Source organism: Mobula hypostoma, chromosome 28 (genome assembly GCF_963921235.1).
Source record: "Mobula hypostoma chromosome 28, sMobHyp1.1, whole genome shotgun sequence".
Lineage (NCBI taxonomy): Eukaryota > Metazoa > Chordata > Chondrichthyes > Myliobatiformes > Myliobatidae > Mobula > Mobula hypostoma.
This window is the reverse complement of record NC_086124.1, coordinates 31,778,600-31,804,039: the sequence shown is the minus strand read 5'-3', so window position 1 is coordinate 31,804,039 and position 25,440 is coordinate 31,778,600. Positions and strand designations below refer to the sequence as shown.

General features: G+C 51.8%; 2 protein-coding genes across 3 annotated transcripts in view; one reads left to right on the top strand and one right to left on the bottom strand.

Moving 5' to 3' along the window:
* The window catches only part of bcap31 (B cell receptor associated protein 31), a 44,442-nt gene extending 35,918 nt beyond the window's left edge, over positions 1–8,524 (top strand). For both annotated transcript variants that reach the window (XM_063035413.1, XM_063035414.1), the window contains exons 6-8: positions 2,609–2,729; positions 7,364–7,464; positions 7,848–8,524. In XM_063035413.1, coding sequence (XP_062891483.1) covers positions 2,609–2,729; positions 7,364–7,464; positions 7,848–7,886 — 261 coding nt within the window. In that variant the 3' untranslated portion in view covers positions 7,887–8,524. The remainder of the gene's footprint in view (positions 1–2,608; positions 2,730–7,363; positions 7,465–7,847) is intronic.
* Positions 8,525–12,499: 3,975 nt separating this feature from the next.
* LOC134339103 (creatine transporter-like) overlaps positions 12,500–25,440 on the bottom strand; it is a 51,644-nt gene continuing 38,703 nt past the window's right edge. The window contains exons 7-13 of the mRNA XM_063035411.1: positions 22,415–22,539; positions 21,681–21,793; positions 20,704–20,841; positions 15,717–15,819; positions 15,355–15,455; positions 14,693–14,863; positions 12,500–14,137 (exon numbers count right to left, since the gene is read on the bottom strand). Coding sequence (XP_062891481.1) covers positions 14,000–14,137; positions 14,693–14,863; positions 15,355–15,455; positions 15,717–15,819; positions 20,704–20,841; positions 21,681–21,793; positions 22,415–22,539 — 889 coding nt within the window. The 3' untranslated portion in view covers positions 12,500–13,999. The remainder of the gene's footprint in view (positions 14,138–14,692; positions 14,864–15,354; positions 15,456–15,716; positions 15,820–20,703; positions 20,842–21,680; positions 21,794–22,414; positions 22,540–25,440) is intronic.

The following is a 25,440-nucleotide window of genomic DNA, read 5'->3' as shown; positions in this document are numbered from 1 at the left end:
ACCCGTCACCTCCCACACCGTTGTGTCCCCTCCCCCCAACCCGTCACCTCCCACACCGTTGTGTCCCCTCCCCCCAACCCGCCACCTCCCACACCGTTGTGTCCCCTCCCCCCAACCCGCCACCTCCCACACCGTTGTGTCCCCTCCCCCCAACCCGCCACCTCCCACACCGTTGTGTCCCCTCCCCCCAACCCGCCACCTCCCACACCGTTGTGTCCCCTCCCCCCAACCCGCCACCTCCCACACCGTTGTGTTCCCCTCCCCAACCCCACCATTGGGTACTATCTGGGCAGGATGAGGCTCATCGTTCTCCCCACCCTGCCCTGGTGCCACACTGAAGACTTGCAATTGCTGCTCTGGCCTTGGGTGGTGGGTTGCCTCAGGTCCCCAGATGGGTGGAGAGCTGAGGACTGTTCGGCTCCCTGGGATGAAGAGTCTCCTGTGACGGGGACGGATCAGAGGAGCCAAAAATTTGTTACTGCATAAAGTTGGCCTTAATTGCCAGGGAAATTGGATTTAAGGGCAGCAGGTTATGCAGCAACTGTCCAGGGTATGGTGAGGGAGGGAGGGAGTAAGGCAGTTCTGGTCTCTTTACTTGAGGTAAGATAGTCACAGAGGACTACAGCACAGAAACAGGCCCTACGGTCCCCCCTTAAACCACTTAAACTGCCTGTTCCCATCGACCTGCACCAGGACCATAGCTCTCCATACCCCTAACATCCATGTGCCTGTCCAAACTTCTCTTAAATGTTGAAATCGAGCTCGCATGCACCACTAGCTCATTCCACACTCTCATGGTGCTGAGCGAAGAACTTTCCCCTCATGTTCCCCTTAAACTTCTCACCTTTCACCCTGAACCAATGACCTCTGGAAAAAGCCTGCTTGCATTTACCCTATCTACCATAATTTTGTATAATCTTCTCACAGTATTCTACTTTCTAAAGAATACAGTCCTAACCTATTCAATCTTTCCTAAAAATCGGGTCCTCCAGACCCAGCAACAACCTTGTAAGTTTTCTCTGCACTCTTTCAACCTCGTCTTTCTGATTTTGGAGATGGTGCAGAGGACTTTCACCGGGTTGATTCCGGAGATGAGGGCTGTTGGCCCATGAGACGGTGAACTGCCTAAGACTGTACTTTCTGAAATCAGAAGAATGAGAGGGGATGTTGTAGAAATGTTTAAAATCAGTAAGAGATAGATAGAGACAGGAAAGTTGTTTCCACTGGTGGGTGGGACTGAAACTAGGGGACATCGCCTCAAGATTGGGGGGAGTGGAATTAGGACAGAGATGAGGAGGACCGGCTTTTCTCAGTGAGTCGTGACCCTGTGAAACTCTCTGCTTTGGGAAGCAGTGAAGGTGACCTCATTAAATAGATTTTAAGACATTGTTCAGAATCGGAATTAGGTTTCCTGTCACTGACGTTGTGAAACTCTGGGGAAGTGAGTCCATGGCCCGAGCAGCCATGATCTTACTGAATGGTGCAGCGGTCTTGACTCGGATAGAACACTGGACAGTACAGAGCGGTGTGCTAACCTTCTAACCTACTCTAAAAATCATTCTAACATTCCCCTCCACTTTTCCATCATCAGAGTACCTATCCAAGAGCTTAAATGTCTCCAGAGTATCTGCCAGAAATAGTTGACTGCTGTTGCTAGCTTTGATGTAAGCGAGATCTGGGCTCCCCATGGTGAAGTTCAGAGACATTTTCTCACGAGGGCCTGGGAGATTCAGAACCCCAGCCCGCTGCTGGCAGCTGACAGTCACGGGTTGGCGAGGGGCCTGGGCCAGTGCTGGTGGTGGCTCTATTTTGGGCCCGGAAGGAGGTGGGACTGGAAGCCAGCCTTCTGTTGGAGGGTGGGTTTGGTGGTGGGGGTGAGGAGGGAGTGCTGGTTTGGGTGTGGGTCCAGGCCTGGGCTCGGTTTGGTGGGGTGTTTGAGGAGGAGGGAGTGCTGGGTTGGGTGTAGGTCCAGGCCTGGGCTGGGTTTGGTGGGGGATGGGGGTGAGGAGGGAGTGCTGGGTTGGGTGTGAGTCCAGGCCCGGGCTGGGTTTTGGTGGGGGTTGGGGGTGAGGAGGGAGTGCTGGTTTGTGTGTGGGCCCAGGCCCGGGCTGGGTTTGGTGGAGGGTGTTTGAGAAGGAGGGAGTGCTGGTTTGGGTGTGGGCCCATTAATTCACTAGTCCACTAGTGAAGTTTAAGAGACTACTAGACAGGTATATGGAGGAATCTAAGGTGGGGGCTTATATGGGAGGCAGGGTTTGAGGGTCGGCACAACATTGTGGGCCGAAGGACCTGTACTGCGCTGTACTATTCTATGTTCTATGTTTGGGTGTGGGCACAGGCCTGGGCTGGGTTTGGTGGGGGGGGGAGGGGGTGGGAGGACGGAGTGCTGGTTTGGGTGTGGGCCCAGGCCCGGGCTGGGTATGGGATAGGGGTGAGGAGGGAGTGCTGGGTTGGGTGTGGGCCCAGGCCCGGGCTGGGTTGGGTATGGGATAGGGGTGAGGAGGGAGTGCTGGGTTGGGTGTGGGTTTGGTGGTAGGTGTGAGGAGGAAGGTGGGAGTGCCAGGTTTGGTGGGGGTTTGAGCTGGTGCTCACGGTGTGTCTGTTCCAGGCCCTGAAGGAGGCTGGGGTGGAGCCAGTGACCCGAGAGGCCAGTCAGCTGGAGGAAGAGAACCAGAGCCTCCAGGCCAAGCTGAGCCTCCTGAAGGAGGAGGCAGCAACTGCCCAGAGAGGTTAGCAGACACCACACCACACCCCACCCCACGCTCAGTGCTCCTAGACCCCAAATCCACCTTCCCTCTGCGCTTCCTGCCCTCTCTTGGTCTGGCTGTTTATTCTTGTGGGGGAGGAAGCTGGGTCCAGCGATTGTTTCTGGGAGGCTGGAGTGGGGCTACTGGGTTTGAAGGTTGCTTCTGGGGGGAGGAAACTGGGTCTGATGGTTTCTCGGGGAGGGCACTGTGGGGTGGGATGTGAGTTTGTTCTGGTGGGACCTGGGTCCGTTCTGGCGGTGCGGAGGTGGGACCTGGGTCCGTTCTGGCGGTGCGGAGGTGGGACCTGGGTCCGTTCTGGCGGTGCGGAGGTGGGACCTGGGTCCGTTCTGGCGGTGCGGAGGTGGGACCTGGGTCCGTTCTGGCGGTGCGGAGGTGGGACCTGGGTCCGTTCTGGCGGTGCGGAGGTGGGACCTGGGTCCGGTTTAGGTCATAAGACATGAGAGCAGAATTAGGCCATTCGGCCCATCGAGCTGGCTCCGCCATTCCATCATGGCTGATCCATTTCCCTCTCAACTCCATTCTCTTGCTTCTGCCCGTAACCTTTAACATCCTTACATATCAGGAACCTCTCAACCTGCACTTTAAATGCACTCAGTGATATGGTCTCCACAGCCATTGGTGGCGTGAATTCCACAGATTCACCACCCTCTGGCTAAAGAAGTTTTTCTTCACCTAAGTTCTAAATGGACGTCCTTCTATTCTGAGGCCGTGTCCTCTGGTCTTAGACTCCCCTACTACAGAAAACAACCCTTCCACAGCCACTCTATCTAGGCAATGGGTTTCATTGAGATCCCCTCCCCACCATCATCTAAACTACAGCCCAGCGCCATCAAATGCTTCTCGTACATTAACCCTGTCATTCCTGGAATCATTCTCGTGAGCCTCCTCTGGGCCCCCCTCATGCCAACACGTATTCTCTTCGATTTGGGGCCTGAAACTGCTCCTCGTAGTCCAAGTGCAGTCTAACGAGTGCCTTAGAAAGCTTCAGCAACACATTCTTCCTCTTGTGTTCTGTCCTCTCCAAAAGAATGCTAACATTGTATTTGCCTTCTTTACCGCCGACCCAACTTTAGGGAATCTTTGTACTTCTGATCTTTTGAATTTTCTCCCTATCTACGCTTTTATTCCTTCCATCAAAGTACATGACCACACACTTCCCTGCAATGAATTCCATTTGCCTATTCTCCCAATCTCAGTCCTTCTGCAGTCACTCTACTCCTTCAACGCCCCACGCCCCTCCACCATCTTCCTATTGTCCGCAGACTTGGCCACAAAGCCATCAATTTCGTCATCCAAATCATTGACATATAAAGTGAAAAGAATTGGTCCCAGTACCAACCCCAGTGGAACACCACTAGTCACCATCAGCCACCCAGAAAAGGCCCCCTTTATTCCCACTCTTTGCATCCTACCAGTCAGCCAATGCTCTATCCGTGTTAATGTCTTTCCTATAATACTATTATCTTGCTTAGTAGCCTCATGTGCGGCACCTTGTCAAAGGCATTCTGAAAATCCAAGTACACAACATCCACTGATTCTCCGTTGTCTGTCCTGCTTGTTACTTCCTCAGAAGAATTCCAACAGATTTGTCAGGCAAGATTTCCCCTTAAAGAAACAATGCTGACTTTGGCTTATTTTATTATCTGCCTCAAAGTACCCCCAAAACATCATCCTTAATGATGGACTCCAGCATCTTCCCAACTACTGATGTCAGGCTAGCTGGCCTATAACTGCCTTCTGCATCCCTCCCTTCTGAAGAAGTGGAGTTGACATTTGCAAGTTTGTAGTCAGTCTACAAATCTCCAGAACCATTCCAGAATCTGGTGATTCTTGAAAGATTATTACCAATGCTGCCACAATCTCTTCAGCTACCTCTTTCAGAACCCTGTGGTTCTGTCTGTCTGTCTGTCTGTCATCTGTCTGTCAGGTCCAGATGACTTATCTACCATCAGACCTTACAGCTTCCCGAGTACCTTCTCTTTAGTAATAGCAACTACACTCATTTCTGCTCCCTGACACTCTTGAAATTCTGGCATACTGCTAGTGTCTTCCACAGTGAAAGCTGATGGAAAATACTTATTAAGTTTGTCTGCCATTACTGCCTCTCCAATGTCATTTACCGGCAGTCTGATATCCATTCTTTATATATCTGAAAAAAGACTTTTGGTATCCTCTTTGATATTACTGGCTAGCCTCCCGTCATATTTCATCTTCTTTCTCCTTACGGCTTTTTTAGTTGCCTTCTATTGTTTTTCCCAATCCTCTAACTGCCCACTAAATTTTGCTCTATTATTTGCCCTCTCTTTTGCTTTTACGTTGTCCTTGGCTTCCCTTGTCACCCACAGATGCCTCATCCTCCCGCTGGAATCCTACTTCATCTTCTGGATGTATCTATTCTGCACCATCCCAATTGACCCCAGAAACTCCAGACATCGCTGTTATGCCGTCATCCCTGCTAGTGTCCCCTTCTGGTCAACTTTGGCCAACTCCTCTCTTGTGCCTCTGTGGTTCCCTTTACTCCAGTGTAATACTGATACATCTGACTTGCTCCTCCCTCTCAAGTTGCAAGATGAACTCTTATCATCTATGTTTACGGCCTCCAAAGAGTTCATTTACCTTAAGTTCCCTAATCAAATTTGGTTCATTACACAACACCCAAGCCAGAATTGCCTTTACCCAATTGACTTCCTCTAAAAAGCCATCGCATAGGCATTCTACAGATTCTTTTCTGGGATCCACCACCAACCTGATTTTCCCAAAATACCTGCCCACATCCTGGCTAGTCTTTGGGAGCCTGTATATAATCCCATCAGGGTCTTTTTACCCATGCAGTTTCTTAATTCCACCCACAAAAATTCTGTATCATCTGATCCTATATCACCTCTTTTTTTTTACCAACAGAGCCACCCCACCCCCTCTGGTCTCCTGCCTTTCGATAGAATGTGTATCCTTGGATTTTAAGCTCCCACTATGATCTTTAAGCTACGATTCAGTGATGCCTAACTGCATTACAATTATGTCCACTGCATGCATTCAAATATGTAACACCTTCAGTCCTATATTCATCACACTTTTTGATTTTAGCCCTGTTACACTTCAACTCATCCCACTGACTGCAATTTTGCCCTATCATCTACCTGTCCTTACTTACAGTCTTAATACACCTCCCCAACAGCTCCAGCAAACCTGCCCACCTGGATATTGGTCCCCCTCAGGTTCATTTGTAACCTTCTGTTTTTTTTACCCAGAAGAGATCCCAATGATACAGAAATCTGAAACCCTGTCCTTGCACCAATTCCTCAACCACACATTCGTCTGCCAAATCATCCTATTCTTGCCCTCAATGGCGTGTGGCAGAATAATCCAGAGATTACTACCCTTGGTCCTGTTTTTCAGCTTCCTACCTAACTCCCTATTTTCTCTCTTCAGGACCTCCTCCCTTTTCCTACAGTTGTTGTTGGTGCTAATATGTGCCATGCCTTCTGGCTGCTCACCCTCCCACCTTGTGGACCCGATCCAAGACATCCCTGGCACCTGGAGGCAAAATCTCATCCAGGTGCCTCTTTCACCTCCACAGAATCTCCCGCCTGCTCCTGTAACTACGGAATCGCCCTATCACTACTGTACTCCTCCTCTCCCCTCTTCACTTCCGAGCTACAGAGCTAGACTCAGTGCCAGAGACTTGCTTGCTATGGGCTCGTCCTGGTAGGTCGTTTTCCCCCAACAGTACTCAAAACAGTATAATCTAATTGAGGGGAATGGCCGCAGGGGTACTCTGCCCTTTCCCTCTCCTGACTGTCACCCAGGAACCTGTCTCCTGCAACGTGGGGGTGACTACTTCCTTGTGCAGCCCCTCTCTGTCACTTCCTCAGTCTCCCATATGAGACAAAGATCCAGTTCCTTAACATGGTCTCTAAGGAGCTGCATTTTGTGCAGATTTAGTTATCAGTGAGACCGGAGGTCTCCCAGAGTTCCCACATCTCGCACGAAGGAGATACCACGACTCTGGACCGATTCTCAGCGCACTAGCTTTGTGCAAACAAAATGGAACCTCTGCCTGTGCTTTCCCAAGCCTGGCCATTCTAACACCGGCCCACTTCAACAACAGCTGCTCTGCTTACGCCTCCCTTCTTTTTATTGGCAAATAATAAAACTTGCTCCAGAAAAGACTTAAACACGAAGAAATCTGCAGATGCTGGAAATTCAAGCAACACACATCAGAGTTGCTGGTGTACGCAGCAGGCCAGGCAGCATCTCTAGGAAGAGGTACTGTTGACGTTTCGGGCCGAGACCCTTCGTCAGGACTAACTGAAAGAAGAGCTAGTAAGAGATCTTCCTAGAGATGCTGCCTGGCCTGCTGTGTTCACCAGCAACTTTGATGTGTGTTGCCAGAAAAGACTTGTTCTTTTCGAATGTGTCCCACCCTTCAACATGTCACGCTCTGTCACTATTTCAAATTGTGGTTTCTGGAGTCGGGGATGGGCTGGGGGGCTGGGGTGCGATGTTCTCGTGGCGAGGAGGTGGAGAGCTCCGGGACCAGGGGCTGTTTTTCCAGACGAGGGTATTCCGTAGACTTACATCTCTGCTCCCCGCAGCCCTGCAGCGTTCGGAGAACGAGCTGACAGCGATGAAGCGACAGGCGGAGGGTCTGACAAAGGAGTACGATCGGCTGCTGGAGGAGCATTCCCGGCTCCAGGTGGGTCTGGCCCTCGCCGAGAAACGACGGGTTCTCGTCCAGGCAGGGATTGGGTTGGGAAAGGGGTGGACTAGGGTGGGGGGTTGTTTCTGAGTGGGTTCGTCTAGGAGAAGTGGCAGTGCGGGATATCCCAGGTTGAGGAGTGATGGCGATGGGTATCCTGGGTGGGGGTTGTCCGGTGGGAAGGGCAGAGGGGTGATGGGAAGGGGGAAGTGGGGATCCTGAAGATGGGTGGGGGGTATTTAGGGGGGGATACCTTGGAAGAGGAGTGGGGAGGGGAGGAAACCAGGGGTGAGAGAGGGGGTAGGGAATGGAGGGTGAAGGGAGGAGATTCCCAGCGTCTGTTTCTTGCTGACCCCCTCTCCCTTCCTCTCCCCACACAGTCGGAGGTTGACAGACCGACCCACAAGAAGGAGGAGTAGACGTGTCTGTGGCTTCTGGTGCTGAGGACCGGTCCCCCGGCCTGATGCTTGGCTCTTCCATCCCGGGACGGCCAGCACCTCCCCTCAGGCACCCTGTCACTACCTCCCCTCCCCAATGCGTTTCTGTCCCTCAGTGGGTTCCCCTGCCCCACTCGCTCCACGTCGCACTGGCTACCGAGACCCGGCCCTTCTCCCCACCTCCCACCTGCAGCTCCTCAGGTGCCTGCGTGCTGTGGGTTGGGGGTTGGGGGAAAGAGTCGAGCCCTGGGACCCCTGTCCCTTCTGGCCTCCCTCAGCACCTCCCCTCTGTCAGACCATTCTCTCCACCCCTCACCCCTCACCCCCCACCCCTTTTCTCCCCTTTCTCCTCTCCGTGTGGAGTGCTGTGGTGGTTGAGGGAGCTCTGGTCGGGACGTGTGTGTGAAACGAGGACACAGTCGGCAACTGGGCTTGTAAATGTTTGCTGTGCGATATCGCCTGCCGCTCACTGGGTGTGAGGCCAGTGGTTACCAGATGCCCACCTCGTCTCTGGGCTGAAGGTCTCTGTTCTTTTGTAATCTCACAGAAAAGGTGTTTACACATTTGCTCTTGTGGGAATAATAAATGGTTTTGGACTGTAAGGTGGGACCGTCCTGTCTTTGTGTCAGATGTCAGATCCCGTACAGCATCTCACTGTAACGTGGGTCTGTCCTGTCTCCCTGTCAGATGTTAGCTCCTGTATGGCACCTTCGCAGTAGTGCATGACTGTCATTCCCTGATGTCAGCTGCTGCACAGCACCTTTGCAGTCGTGCTGCACGCTGCCGTCCAGCAGGGCGCAACCCCGAGTCCAGCGTGGCACCTTCACACAGCCCTCCACGCTCTTTCCCGTCACTTGGTCGTGACCCTCCTCCCGTGGGAGCTTGCTGTGCGTGGGTCCCCAGCTCCTGTGAGAGGCCTGCGTTGTGGGTTCCGAGTTTCTGGCAGCCCGGAGACGTGCAAGAGCTCATGAACCCTGTCATTAACCCTCGGGCAAGGTCAGGCGGGTTGTAACTGCTGAGAGCTTTATCTGGCCTTGACCCTTGGTAACGTTTCACAAGTAACAGCTGTGATTAGATTACAGGCTGGCGTCCCGCCAGCTGGCTCGCCTGAACCACCTTTGAGCCAGCCTCAGTCCTTGAGCTGCAAGGACTTGCCTGTTGCCATCGCAGCCTGACCGCTCCACGACAGGAGGCTCGCACCCACCAACCCATTCCCCAAAGTGTCGTTGGGATGATTGCTGCATTCCCACAGGTTTAGTCAGTGCGGGCACTCGGCAGAAACCCCCCCACTGTTCAGTATCTGTTCTTGTCAGCAGCCTCTGGGGATTGATGTGCCTTTGACTCTAATGCCCCAGTAGTGAAGGATCTGGCGAGGGTGCAGACGAGGTTCTCCAGGATGCTGCCTGTGGGCTATAAGGAGAGGCTGGACAAACTTGGGTTGATTCCTGTGGAGCGGTGGATGCTGAGGAGAGATCTGACATCTATGAGGGTCATGAATGGGGAAGATAGTCAAACCCTTCTCCCAGGTAAGAAATGTGAAGGAACACAGGGCCGAACAGAGTGGCAAAGTTTCAGGGAGATAAAATCAAAGCACAGGGTTAAAGACCAGATTCGTGGCAGTGTGGAGCAAAGGGAAATCTTGATTTCCACATCCATAGATACCACAGAATTGTCACATGAATTGATAGGGTTGTAAAGGAGACATATGATTTGTTGACCTTTGTTAGTCGGATTGAGTTCAAGAGCAGCGACTGAGTTCAATAGCCTGGAGAAGGTATGACCTGTACAAAAAGGGCAGATTACACCTGAACCAGTGGGGGACCAATATCCCAGTGGGCAGGTTTGCTGGAGCTGCTGTGGAAGGTTTAAACTAAGTTGGCAGTGGGATGGGAACTTGGGGTCACAAGACTGAGGGGGCACTTTGTATTCAAGTACATGCAGAGTGTAGTGAGACTGTAAGGAGGGACAGGCAGATGGGAAAATTGCAGTCGGTGGGATGTATTGCAAAATCGAACAGGGTGATGAATACAGGACAAAGTGTAATATTTGAAAGCATGCGGTATACGGAATAAGGTAGATCTTGTAGCACAGTTAGAGACTGGCAGGTACAACGTGGGCATCACTGAGTCAAGGCTGAAAGATTATAGTTGGGAGCTTAACATTTAAGGATACAGATTGTTTCAAAAGGACAGGCAGGTAGATGGAGTTGTGTGGTTCTGTTAAAAAATGAAATCAAATCCTTAGAGGTGACATAGGATCGGAAGAGGTAGAATCCTTGTGGGCAGAGTTAAGGAGCGGCAAGGGTAAGAAGACGCTGATGGAAGTTGTCTATGGGCCTCTGACTGTAGTCGACAAATTACAACGGGAGATGAAAACTGCATGTCAAAAGGGCAACATTACTTCAATATGCAGGAAGGTTGGGAACATCAGGTTGGTGCTGGATCCCAAGAGGGAGAGTCTGTAGAATGCCTATGGGATGGCTTTCTAGAGCAGCTTGTGGGTGAACCCATTGGAGAGGGTCCAGAGGAGGTTCACAAGAATGATCCTAAGAATGAAAGGGTTAATTTATGAGGAGCGTTTGATGGCTCTGGGCCTGTATTTGTTGGAGTTTAAAAGAATGATGGCGAGGGGAATCTCATTGACACCTATCAAACACTGGAAGGTCCAAATAGAGGGGGTGTGGAGAGGATGTTTCCTTTAGTGGGGGGAGTCCAGGACCAAGAGAGCTCAATCTCAAAATAGAAGCATGCCCCTTCAGAACAGATGATGAGGAATTTCCTTAGAGGGTGCAAATCTGTGGAATCCATCGCCATGGACAGCTGTGGAGGCCAAGTCACTGGGTATATTTAAAGCGGAAGTTGATAGGTTCTTGATTAGTCAGGGCGTCAAAGGTTAGTTACAGGAGAAGGCAGGGGAATGAGGTTGTGAGGGATAATAAATCAGCCATGGTGGAATGGTAGAGCAGACTCGATGGGCTGAATGGCCTGATTCTGTTCCTATGTCTTAGGGTAACATAGCAGCTGTATAAAACCCTGGTTAGACCACACCTGGAATATTATGTTCAGTTCTGCTCACCTCATTATAGTAAGGATGTGGAGGCTTTAGAGAAGGTGCAGAGGAGATTTACCAGGGTGCTGCCCAGATTAGAGAGCATGTCTGTATGAGGATAGGTTGAATGAGCTAGAGCTTGTCTCTTTGGAGCAAAGGAGGAAGTGAGATGACTTGATGATAGGAGGCACAGATTGAGTGGACAGCCAGGGCAGAGATGGCCAATACCAGAGGGCATCAGTTTAAGGCAGGAGTTCCTACCCTTTTTAATACCATGGACCTCTACCATTAACTGAAGGGTCGTGGACCCCAGATTGGGAACCCCTGGTTTATGCGGAGTGAAGGAAAATTTAGGGGATATGTCCAGTGTTTTTACACAGTGGTTTGGTCTAGGTGCCAAGGCGGCCAGCAAGAACAAACTGGAGGAGAGGCTGTACTCGATGCTATTGGAAGATCGAAGAAGATGGAGGTACATAGCCGCCAACCCCAGATTCGGGACGGCACCCAGCACCCACTGACTGGTCTAGGAGGGAAGGGCTAGATTGATCACAGAGTAGATCAAAAGGTTGGCACAAGATTTTAGGCTGAAGGGCCTGTATTGTGCTGCAGTAAGGTCTGCTTTTACCCAGGGTACCTCGAATGGGTTTCCAGAGGTGGTGGCAGAAACAGATATGACAGCAGTGTTTAGGTGAGACAGACTGGAGGGAAGGTTTAGTTTGGCATTGTGGTTGGCACTGATACAGTGGACAAAGGGGCCCTGTTCCTGTGCCAGGCTGAGGGGGGCCCCTGTTGGACTGTGGTTAGCCTGGAGCCAGCGGTTGACTGTGAGCACAATGCAGCTCCCCCACCCCGAGCAGGGTAGGTGCCAGGCTATGCCTGAGAGCTTCTTCCCTGGCAACCGCCTTTGTGGCAGAAAGCTGCAGCCTGCTGGTCTCAGCTTGAGGCCTGCGTGGGGTGAGGTTTCTCGGCCCAGCGTGGGTCCAATGATGACACTGAATACTCCTGAGACACTGGCTGAGGGGGCCTCTCCCCTCCTGGGCACCCCTCAATAGGAGCCTGTTTGTCAGGGCAGTAAAATCACAGCCACCACCACCTGGGTTTGAACCAGTGATGGAGAGTCTCATTGGACAACATCTAAACTGCTTCTCTCCGGGGCCTCTGACCGAGGGGTGGGCAGTAGCCCTCTCACTCCTGCCCGTCCTCCATCCCTGGCCTCTGGGGAGTGAGCGAGGGCTTTGAGGCTGACAAGGCAGTGGCCAGTTCTTGGGAGCCCCCTCTCTCCCTACCACCTTCCACCAGTACCCTCTTCCACCCTGCCCCTCAACATCAGGAGTCTTTCCGGCCCGAATGCTTCAAGTTGGAGCTGAGAATGGGCAAGTCGGGCAGGCCGGGGTGGGGGGAGGGCGTGGTGTTTACACAAACCACCCACAGGCTGGGTGAGAGTGGCAGATCGGCAGTAGTTGTGCCAGGAGTGAACGTCCAGCACCAGGCCCTGTGAAACAGGCTGCACAGCCTAGGCCGAAAGCAGACACCGGATTGCTATGGAGACCAGTTGACAAAAGATTTTATTCATTTCAATTCACACACTGAAAATCCAGAAGACTCACAAATCTCAGATGTGCTCTAGGAACCACACAGTTAATTTGTGCAGTTAATCACAGTATCATGTTAAGGTGCTTATTTTAAAGTGATTACATCACTCTGATGTACAATCAATTCTATTGTTATTGGCACAATCACAATGAGCACTTCTGCGGTGGCCCGCCTCCCCCATTAACTCTGTACAAACTCTCGTTCAATTCCACCCCCTACAGACTGGGTCAGACCACACCGGGAGCACCGTGCACAGTTCCCGTCTCCGTATCCCTGGGTCAGACCCACACCGGGAGCACCGTGCACAGTTCCCGTCTCCGTATCCCTGGGTCAGACCCACACCGGGAGCACCGTGCACAGTTCCCGTCTCCGTATCCCTGGGTCAGACCCACACCGGGAGCACCGTGCACAGTTCCCGTCTCCGTATCCCTGGGTCAGACCCACACCGGGAGCACCGTGCACAGTTCCCGTCTCCGTATCCCTGGATCAGACCCTCACCAGGAGCACCGTGCACAGTTCCTGTCTCTGTATCCCTGGGTCAGACCCACACAGGGAACACTGTGCACAGTTCCCGTCTCCGTATCCCTGGGTCAGACCCTCACCAGGAGCACCGTGCACAGTTCCTGTCTCCATTCCCAGCAGCAGGAACATGGTTCCAGTCTCTCTACCCTGATTTACACAGTCCCCAATTCAATCCAAGGAGGAATTTGGAAGAATGTTCTCCTGCCTGGGGGTGGGTCTCGGGGTGCCATTTGAACTGTGTTTGCAGAGTGCGAGGAGGTGGGCGAGCATTGTCCAAGTGGAACCAGCAAGGAGCTGACAGTTGGTATGAAGTGCGTCTTTTCCAAAGTTTAACATATTAATTATATGTTATATAATAAATAATCAGAGGACACTAATTCGGCCTGAGGTTCAGGAGGAGGCACTTTGAGATGAAGGGTGGGGTTGAGGAGGGGGAAGACACCAAAATTATCCCAGCCTGCAGAATCCGCCGAGGGGAGTGCTCGGTTGGCAATCAGCAGAAACTGTTGTGGTTGGAGATCAGACACACTGTGCAGGTTTTATCAGATTCGGACCGACCATCACCTCACCCCACCTCCCGTCCGATCACAGATTCCCAGAGGACAGTGGGTGTACACACCCACCACTCAGAGAGGGTCACAGTGTCCTCCCCCCTGGGTGGGGTGGATACATAGAAATTGCATCCCTTCATTAATAGACCCACTGTCCTTTGAGACGGCCTCTGCAGTCATGGCATTCGCAAAGTCAGTAGCCCCTCCCACCCTTCACCCCTACCCCCTCCCCTGCGAAACCACACACACACACACACACACACACACACACACACCAGCAGAATGTTCTGGAAGACCGTCCCTGGGGTGCTTGGGCTGACCCCAGACTGGAGTTGAAGTGGGGGGGTCCCATGCGGGACCGCCACCGTGAGTGGTGCGCACTCACATCACGCTCTCGTAGATGACCACCTTCTCGTGGGAGGAGGAAGCCTCCTGGCACGGTTGCTTGAGGTCTGCCTCGGCAGCCTGGTAGATCAGGTGATGGTTCCCCCACACGGGCCTGGTCAGCTCCCGCCACCGCTGAGGGGAGCAATGCGCAACGTCAGTCAACAATGTCACAGCAACCCATTTCTTTACACAGAAAAGAGCACCACACACGCACGCAAAATACTGCAGGTACTGAGAGGATAAGGGGAGGGATCTCCGAATTCATTTATTTATTGATATTGCAGCACAGAATCAGCTTTCTGAGCCGCACCGCAAAGCAACCCTTGATTTACCCCAGCTGAATCACAGGACAATTTACAATGACCAATTAACTTAACAACCAGGACTGTGGGATAACACCCACACAGTCACGGGGGCGGGGGGGCGGGGACGTACAAACTCCTTACAGGCAGTGGTGGGAATTGAACCCGGGTTGTCTGGACTGTAAAGCGTTGTGCTAACCACATCACCGTGTGAGGGAGCCCCCCCACGCACCACCTCTGATGGTTTTAATGACCAGAACTTCAGTGTGGGACTGTCATCCTGTCCAAGACTCACTCACCATCTCCTGCCACCCGCTGTTCCTACACCGGTGTCTCTCCCACCCTCTCCACCCGGGACACCCCTCGCTCCCTGCCCCGTACTGACCTCTTTCAGGGAGCCCCTGCTTTGGGTGAGTTTGTAGAGGACGGTGGTGGGGATGCAGAGCATGGAGGCCAGGGCAAGACTCCAGCCGATGGCCTCGCCCCACCAGGGGTAGGTGTACGTCTTGTTGTACGTCAGGGGCCGGTAGTTCACCAGGTGGAAGGTGAAGATTCCCTGGAGTCGGAGAGGAAACAGAGTGAGCTGGACGGGAGCAGACACAGAGGGTCTGCCCGCCCACCCACCCCCATGTTCCCCATGCCCATGCCACCTCACCACCTCCCCATCTCACCTCCTCCTCCCCCCCCCGAGTCACTCCCACCTCACCCCCTCCTCCACCCTGTCTTGCCCCCTCCCCACCCCCAAGTCACCCTGTCTCACCCCCTCCTCCCCCCTGAGTCACCCCATCTCGCCCCCTCCTCCCCCCCCGAGTCACCCCTGCCCCTCCCGTCACCCTGTCTCTCCCCTCCCCGTCTCGCCCCCTCCCGTCACCCCTCCCCGTCTCGCCCCCTCCCGTCACCCCTCCCCTTCCCGTCTCACCCCGTCACCCCTCCTCACCTCACTGCCACCGCCACCCCCCATGGGATGTCCCATCTCTCTCTGCCCCACCCCCATGGGATGTCCCATCTCTCTCTGCCCCACCCCCATGGGATGTCCCGTGTCCTCACCACGCAGATCAGAGGAGTGATGAATGACCAGCACCACTTTATCATCACACAGGGTCGGTACCCCAACATACACACCAGGTCACCCATAAATCGGTCTCCACCTGCAGGGACAGACATGGGGGTTAACACCGGCTAAGGATGGGGGGGGATGGTGGGCGATGGAGAGTTCCACCATCATTAACCCCCTCCCACACCCTCTCGCCATCTCTACGACAGCTCACAGTGTGCTCCTGGCCCATTCCTCCCAGCGCAGAGGGAGGGGAGAGTCAGTGACTCTCACCGTACACCCAGGCCACCACCATCACACCTGAATGGGTCACAGTGGGTTCCTGCACAGGGAGGGGAGAGTCAGTGACACTCACCGTACACCCAGGCCACCACCACACACTCCCAGAAGGCTTGCCAAAGCAGCGTCATCCCACTGGCCGAGTAGTAATCGAAGAGCTGGAAGATGAACATGCCGGCCTGGGCAGGAGAAGAGTGAAAGGAGATGTCACTAACACAGCACCCGCTATAAACACATTGCATTGCTACGTGCTACACATAAGTGTACCTTCCCCACCCAGTCAGAAGCTCTCTACCTCCAGATTCCTGCAGGCACCAGGAGATCTGTCCAGATGTTGTGGGGTGGTCAACCAATCAGGATTTAGGGCTGTGGTGTGGTCAACCAATCAGGATTTAGAGCTTGTGGGGTGGTCAACCAATTGGGATTTGAAGCTGATTCTGCACATCCCTACTCGTGCACAACAAGATCTCACTCTGGGGAGATTCATTTCCCAACCTCCCATCTGAGGGGTTACACCCCACCCACAGGGGCAGAGGGAGCTATGGGTTAATGTCTCACCAACTTGAAATGCAAATTATAGCAGGGGATAGAAAAGGCATGTCAAAAGGGCAATGTCATGGTTGTCATGGGGGATTTCAATATGCAGGTAGATTGGGGAAAATCAGGTTGGTACTCAATTTGTTGAATACCTATGAGATGGCTTTTAGAATAGCTTGTGGATAAGTCCACTGGGGGATCAACTATTCTGGATGGGATGAACCAGAATTGATTAGAGCTTAAGATCAAGGAACCCTTAGGAGACAGTAATCATAAAATAGAATTCATCCTAAAAATTTGAGAGGGAGAAGCTAAAGTCAAGATCTATTGGTGTTACAATGGAGTAAAGAGGCATGAGAGAGGAGCTGGCCAAAGTTGATTGCAAAGGGACACTAGCAGGGATGACGGCAGAGCAGCAACGGCTGGACTTTCTGGGAGCAATTCAGAAGGTACAGGACAGATGCAACCCAAAGAAGGTGTTCTAAAGGCAGGGTGATATAGCTGTGGCTGACATGAGAAGTCAAAGCCTGCAGAAAAGCCAAAGAGAGGACATATAATAGAGCAAAAATTAGTGGGAAGTTAGAGGATTGAGAATCTTTTAAAAAACCAACAGACAGCAACTTAAACAAAATTCGGAGAGGGAAAAGCTGGAACATGTAGGTTAACTAGCTAGTTAAAGAGGATACCAAAAGTTTCTTCAGATACATAAAGAGTAAAAGAGAGGGGAGAATAGATATTGGATTACTGGAAAATGATGCTAGAGAAGTGGTAATGGGGGACAAGGAAATGGCAGATGAATTTGAGAATTTTGCATCAGTCTACACTCTGGAAGACAGTGCCAGGATGCCAGAAATTCGAGTGTCGGGGCAGAAGTGAGAGAGGTTGCCATTACTAGGGATAAGGTTCTCAGGAAACTGAAAGGTCTGAAGGTAGATAAGTCACCGGGAACAGACGGTCTACACCCAGAGTTCTGAAAGAGGTGGCTGCAGACTGTGGAAGCATTAGTAATGATCTTTCAAGAATCTATTGATTGTGGAGGACTGAAAAATTGCAACATCACTCCACTCTGAAAGAGGGGAGAGAGGCAGAAGAAAGGAAGTTATAGACCAGTTAATATGACCTCAGCGGTTGGGAAGATGTTGGGAGTCAATTGTTGAGGATGAAAGAGAAAATGGGTTCTGCTGAGGGAATTTGAGCAGCTAGGGACTAAATTAAAAAGCAGAACCGAAAAGGTGGTAATCTCTGGATTACTACCCGAGCCTGTGCAAATTGGGTTAAGATTAGAGTTAAGTGCGTAGCTCAGGACTGGTGTGGGAGAAGTGGATCTGAATTCATGGGGAACTGGCACCAATATTGGGGAAGGAGGGAGCTGTACCAATAGGACGGGCTTCACCTGAAGCGAGCAATAAAGAAAGGGAAGATAGATTATGAAAATAAACTAGCACAAAATATGTGGAAGTTGTCCTGTCCAAGACTGGAAGAAGCTGCAGAAGATCATGAACACGGCCTAGCACATCACACAAACAAATCTTCCGTCCTTGGACTCACTTTACACCTCACGCTGTTGGAGCAGTGCTGCCAGGATAATCAAGGACACGACCCACCCAGCCAACACACTTTTCGTCCCTCTTCCCTCCGGGAGAAGGCTCAGGAGCTTGAAGACTCATATGGCCAGATTTGGAAACAGCTTCTTTCCAACTGTGATAAGACTGCTGAACGGTCCCGGCGGATTGGAAGTCTGCAAATGTCATGCCACCGTTGAAAAAAAGATGTAGGCCAAAAGCAGGTAACTATAGGGCTGTTAGTTTAACATCTGTGGTTGGGAAAATGCTTGAAGCCATCACTAAAGACGAAATAGCGAGACATCTGGAAAGAAATGGATCCATCAAGCAGATGAAGCATGGATTCAGCAAAGGCAGGTCCTGTTTGACAAACTTACTGGAGTTCTTTGAGAATATAACAAAGGTAGTGGATAGAGGGGAACAGATGGACGTTGTTTATGGATTTCCAGATAAGGTGCCACATAAAAGACTTATCCATAAGATAAGGATGCACAGAGTTGGGGGTGATGTATCAGCATGGTTAGAGAATTGGTTAACCAGTAGAAAGCAGAGTTGGTGTTACTCTGGTTGGCAGTCAGTGGTGGGTGGTGTGCTGCAGGCGTTGGTGCTGGGCCTACAACTGTTCATGATCTACGTTAACAATCTGGAAGAGGGGACCGAGTGTAGTGTATCCAAGTTTGCTGATGATACTAAATTGAGTGGAAAAGCAAATTGTGCAGAGGATACAGAGAGCCTGCAGGGAGATATAGATTGGTTATGTGAGTGGGCAAGGGTCTGGCAGATGGTGTACAATGTTAGTAAATGCGAGGCCATCCACTTTGGAAGGAAAAACGGAAGATTGGAGTATTGAAGTGGAGAGGGACTGGGGAGTGCTTGTGCTTGAATTGCAAAAGGTTGGTTTGCAGGTGTAGCAGGCTATCAAAAAGGCAAATGGGATGTTGGCCTTCATTGCTAGAGGGATTGAATTTAAGAGCAGGGAGGTTATGCTGCAACTGTACAGGGTACTGGCGAGGCTGCACCTGGAGTACTGCGTGCAGTTCTGGTCTCCTTACTTGAGGACGGATATACTGGTTTTGGAGGCGGTGCAGAGGAGGTTCACCAGGTTGATTCCAGAGATGAGGGGAGACTGAATCACCTGGGACTGTACTCACTGGAATTGAGAAGGGTGAGAGATCTTATAGAAACATAAAATTATGACAGGGATAGATAAGACAGAGACAGGAAAATTGTTTCCACTGGTAGGTGAGACTAGAACTAGCCTCAAGATCTGTGGGAGTAAATTTAGAATGGAGATGAGGAGGAACTACTTTTCCTAAAGAGTGTAGAATCTGTGGAATTCTCTGCCCAATGAAGCAGTGGAGGCTACCTCAGTAAATATATTTAAAACACAGTTGGATAGATTTTTGCATAGTAGGGGAATTGAGATTTATGGGGAAAAGGCAGGTAGGTAGAGATGAGTCCATGGCCAAATCAGCCATGATCTTATTGAATGGCAGAGCAGGCTCGACGGGCCAGATTGCCTACTCCTGATTCTATTTCTTATGAGGTTTTGGAATACTTGAAGGCACATGGTAAAAACAGGCTGCAGTCAGCATCGTTTCCTTTAGGGAAAATCTTGCATGACAAATCTGTTGGAATTCAAGCAGAATAGACAGAGGGCAATTACAGAATAGAGTACTTGGATTTTCAGAAGGATTTTGACAAGGTGTTTCACATGAGGCTGCTTAACAAGTTAACCCGTGATGTTGCAGAAAAGATACTAACATGGATAGAATATCGGCTGATTGGCAGCAGGCAAAGAGTGGAAATAAAGGAGACCTTTTCCACAGGGGTCTGTGTTGGGACCACTTCATTTTTATTGTATCTCAATGATCTGGATGACGGAATTGATGGCTTTGTGGCCAAGTTTGCAGATAATACAAAAATAGATGGAGGGGCAAGTAGTTTTGAGGAAATAGAGGGGCTACTGAAGGACTTGGACAGATTAGGAGAATGTGCAAAGAAGTGGCAGATGGAATACAGTGTTGGGAAGTGTATCATGCACTTTGTTACAAGAAATGAAAAGGTTGCCTATTTTCTAAATAGAGAGAAATTCAAAAATTTGAGGTACAAAGGGGACTTGAGGGGATTCGAGGACTCCATGAGGACTCCCTTAAGGTTAATTTGCTGGTTCAGTCAGTGCTGAGGAAGGCAAATGCAATTTTAGCATTACTTTTGAGAGGACTAGAATATAAAAGCAAGGATATAATGTTGAGACTTCATAAAGCACTAGTGAGGCCTCGCTTGGAGTATTGTGAGCAGTTTTGGGCCCCATATCTAGGAAAGGATGTGCTGGCATTGGAGAGGGTCCAGAGATTGAAAAGATTACCTTATGATTACTGATTGATGGTTCTGGGCCTGTACTCGCTGGTATTCAGAAGAATGAGAGGGGGATTTTCATTGAAACCTATCGAACGTTAAAAGACCTGGATAGAGTGGATGTACAGGGATGTTTCCTGTGTGGGGGAGGCCAGGACCAGAGGGCACAGATGCGGAATAGAGGGATGTCCATTTAGAACGGAGATGAGGAGGAATTTCTTTAGCCACAGAGTGGTGAATCTGTGGAATTCATTTCCGCAGACAGCTGTGGAGGCCACGTCTTTTTTGGGTAGATTTAAGGCAGAGGTTGATGGATTCAGGGTATGAAGGGATACTGGGAGAAGGCAAGAGACTGGGGTTGAGAAGGAATCAGTTCAGTCATTATGAAACGGTGCAGCAGACTTAATTGGCCAAAGAGTCTAATTCTGCTCCTGTGTCTTATGGTCTTAGAGCTCCCTCCAGCGCGGCACTCCCCCCTCTCTGCCCCTCTCACAGCCCGTAGGTAGCTGGTTGGACTAGTGCAATGCGCTGAGGCCCAAGAGGAGAGGGAGGAAGGCACAGAGAGACCTGAGGTGAGAGTGGAAGGTGTGAGGTGCCGAGGCTCACCTGGGTGACCATGGAGAGGTCGATGACGAAGGTAATGGTGATGATGACGGCCACTAAAACTTCCCTCTGGTAGCGGCAGGAGCACTTGACAGGCAGCAGGTCGAGAATCCCAGTGACGAATCCCTCCACACCCACAAACTGGGGGCGACAAGCAGGCCAGAACGTGAACAAGACAGCCCCTCGCTCGGCCCATACACTATAATCTTCAGTGGGCTCCCTTTCTCCGTACAGCGGCTGGAGGGGGCAGAGATGGGGAGGGAGGGGGTCACAGAGATGGGGAGGGGTTTAGGGGCCTGAGGGGGGGTCACAGAGATGGGGAGGGAGGGGGTCATAGAGATGGGGAGGGGTTTAGGGGCCTGTGGAGGGTCACAGAGATGGCGTTGTAGGGGGTCACCGATCAGAAGATGTGTAGGGGCCATGGGAGGGTCGCAAGATGGGGAGAGGAGTTGACGGGGTCATGGAATTGAGGAGGGGTCCACAGATGGGGAGAAGAACATTGAGTGAAATATGATCAGGGTTGGGAGATGCGGACAGGACTGTCCCTGAGAGGCAGATGGACTGAATTCTACTGTTTATTCCCCTCCACCACCTCCTCTCTACCCCCCTCCACCACCTCCTCTCTACCCTCCTCCACCACCTCCTCTCTTCCCTCCTCCACCACCTCCTCTTTCCCTCCCCCTCCCTCCTCTCTACCTCCCTCCACCACCTCCTCTCTTCCCCTCCCTCCCTCCCGCCTCTCTTCCCCCTCCCTCCCTCCCGCCTCTCTTCCCTCTTCCCCCTCCCTCCTCTTCCCTCTCCCCTCCTCTCTTCCCTCCCCTCCCTCCTCTCCCTCCTTTCTTCTCCCCACCCTCCTCTTCCCTCTCCCCCTCCTCCCTCTCACCTCCTCTCTTCCCCCTCCCCTCTCCCCTTCCCCCTCCCCCCTCCCCCCCCGTCTCTATTCGCTGCTCCCCATTCTGCCCCCCCCCCCCACTCGGTACCTGGCTGCCGAGGCCAAGGAAGAGCAGCATAATGAAGAAGAGTGCGGCCCACACCTGAGGCAGCGGCATGAGGGTTACAGCTTTCGGGTAGGCAATGAAGGCCAGGCCGGGCCCTAGGATGGACCAGAGCGCACGTTACCGGGACGGTGCAGACCTCGTTACCGGCACGGAGCGCACGTTACCGGGACGGTGCAGACCTCGTTACCGGCACGGAGTGCACGTTACCGGGACGGTGCGGACCCTGTTCCCGGGATGGACCAGAGCGCACGTTACCGGGACGGTGCAGACCTCGTTACCGACACGGAGCGGAGCGCACGTTACCGGGACAGAGTGGAGGGCCAGTGCATTGCCACAACGAAACACAGAAGCCCCCCAGACAATGTAAAATCTACCCCCCCGCCCTGGAACTAGACCATGACAGGCTACTACATACACGGCTCCTGGGTCAGGGCGTATTCTGTGACGACATTTACCCTCTCGGTTTGCGGCGGCCCCCCCCCCCGGAAGGATTCCATGAGGGAACAGGAGAGGCCATTCGGCCAACCAAAAGCCTTACTCAGCCTCGCACTAAACCCTGGACCCTCAGCGCCCCCTGAACCATTAATTATTCAGTCTCTTCCTCCCTCAGTCCTGAATACCACCCCTCCCCAGCCCCCAGGGACAGGGGACGGTGCTGAGGTCAGTGAGGGACACGGGGCCTCCCTGCCGTCAGTTCCCTCAATGACCTTCCTTACCTGACTCAGCCACCTCGGAGATGTCCACTCCCTGCTCCTCCGCCATGAATCCCAGGATCGAAAAGACAACCAGGCCCGCAAAAAAACTGGTGCCGCTGTTCACCAGCGACAGGATGAAGGTGTCTCTGTGTGAATCAGAACAGACACAGAGGGAGACGCTGAAATAGGCCATCACACACTCCCGGGGTCAGACACAGAGTGAAACTCCCTCCACACCGTCCCATCACACACTCCCGGGATCAGACACAGAGTGAAGCTCCCTCCACACTGTCCCATCACACACTCCCGGGATCAGACACAGAGTGAAGCTCCCTCCACACTGTCCCATCACACACTCCCGGGGTCAGACACAGAGTGAAGCTCCCTCCACACTGTCCCATCACACACTCCCGGGGTCAGATACAGAGTGAATCTCCCTCCACACCGTCCCATCACACACTCCCGGGGTCAGACACAGAGTGAAACTCCCTCCACACCGTCCCATCACACACTCCCGGGGTCAGACACAGAGTGAATCTCCCTCCACACCGTCCCATCACACACTCCCGGGGTCAGACACAGAGTGAAGCTCCCTCCACACTCCCAGGGTCAGATATGGAGTGATTCTCTGTACATAAGATGGTGGAGGGCCAGCTCGCCAACAGCCTGCCCCAGTGTGTTACTGAAGTCATTGTCTGATGATGACAGACTGCATTGTACTGAAGAGCAGCCTGTCCAGTGCTCACAGTCACGGAGCTGGTGGTCAGTGGGGACTGCTGCGATTGGCAATTGGATTGCTGGGGTGATGGAGACCCCTCTGTGCAGCCTGTAGGCCAACCCTCTATGGAGGGAGTTTCACTATTAGTGTCCTGATTTCTCAGCACCCACTGAGAGAGCTGCCATCCTCACCCAGTGGAGCAGAAGTTGACTTGAGAATTAATGGCCCTGTCAGTGCCTTGCTTGCATTTACCCTAGCTGTACCCCTCATAAAATCTCTCCTCAGTCTCCTCCACTCCAGGGAATAAAGTCTAACCTAGTCAACATTCCCGACAACTCAGGTCCTCAAGACCCAGCAACATCCTTGTAAATTTTCTCTGCACTCTTTCAATCTTACTGATACCTTCCTCTGGGGAGGTGACCACAACTGTGCGCAGTGGTCCAAATCGGGCCTCACCAATGTCTTATACAATGTCAGCATAACATCCCATCTCATGTACTCAATACTTTGAACTTGAAAAGAGATAAATATTTAATGAATGTACTGCTGGTGGCTGGTAAAAAGACCCCTAACCAGGCAATGGTTATCACAGGAGAGCCCGACTTTAAATGTGTGGATGGAAATTACAATGGACATTTACAAAATGGAGAAGATAACAGCATCTGTTAATCATAAGTTGGAACAATTTTATTCATACTGGGAAATATGGTTTAACTACATAACACCTCATAGACCTGATTTTATTCTCACAAGTCAATGAATATGTTGTTTAAAAAAAGATCACTCCCTACTCTGTACATAGATTTCTTCTTTCGATTGTTCTTTCTTTCCTCCTTTCTATAAGTGTATACCTCAGATAAATATTATGTGGAGATTTCTGACAAATATGATTATATGAGCTATATGTACAGTGTCTGAAATACATCTTATGGAAATGTTTGTTTGATGATGAAATTCAATAAAAAAATAAATTACAAAAAAAGGCCATTGTGTCAGAAGGTTTCTTTATGAGCCTCTCCACCTGTGACGCCACTTTCAAGGAGTTTTGAATCTGTAAATTAGATCCCATTGTTCTACCACACTCCTCAGTGCTCTACCATTCACTAAGCAAGACCTTCCCTGGTTGGTCCTCACAAAACTAGATGGGCCGAAGGGCCTGTTCTCTCTCTGACAAAATGCAACACCTCACACTTGTCGGCACTAAATCCCTTCTGCCGTTGTTCAGCACATTTTTCCAGCCTGCCACATTCCACTGCAAACGCTGACCGTCTTCCTCGCTTCCTCGCTTAATTCTCCCTGAAAGTTATGAAGCGACCTTTCTTTCGATAAGTTTAATACCTCACTGCGTCATGGTGGCGTGGCGGGAAGCACAAATGCTTTACCGTGCCAGCGACGGGGGTTCATTTCCCACCGCTGTCTGTAAGGAGTTTGTACGTTCTCCCCGTGACTGCGTGGGTTTCCCCCGTGTGCTCCGGTTTCCTCCCACAGCCCAAAGACGGACCAGTTGGTAGGTGAATTGGTCACTGTAAATTGTCCCGTGATTGGACTAGGATTAAGTCACAGGTTGCTAGGCAGAAAGAATTCCACGCTGTATCTCAATAAATGAATTCTCTGGCCTTTCGCTCCACCGAGTCTGTGCTATCAAACAGACACCTACACCAGTCTCGACCTTCTCCCTGACATGGACCAACTGACAGGGAACCACTGACCTCCTCTTCCACCTCCACATCTACACGCGCGACCTAACGACCCTGCTCATGTTTGAGACCTGGGGGGAGCCCAGAGGACGACCCACACTGTCTCAGGGGCGAACGAACAAACCCCACACAGCGAGAATGGAACCGAGCTCGCTGGAGCTGGGAGGCAGTGAGGAGTGGGGGGAGAAGGAGGAGGGTCCTACCCTCTGTGCCACCCCCGGTCCTGGCAGTCTGGTGAGGTATAGTCGTGAGGAACGTTATACAGGGTCACTCCGAAAGTGCCACAGTACTTCGGACCTATAAGATGGTTCGAGGTGATGCAGCAGAGATTGAGTGGCTTTCAAAGCTTCGCGACAACATCCAGTTTTTGGTGTACACCAGCCTCCCCAACCCCACAACCTCTTTTCTTTCCCCTCCCCACTTTGGCCCATCACCTTCCTCCCTCTGGCTCTCCTCCGCCTCGCTGCCAGTCCAGGGGTTTCCCAACCTGTTTGATGCCACGACCGTTACCGATAGCCGAGGGGTCCGCGGACCCCAGGTTACGACCCTCGGTCCATGACCTTTCGCGTCGGATTCCTCCTTTACCTCTTTCACCTATCTACTCCCAGCTCCTCGTGTCAGCCTCACCCATC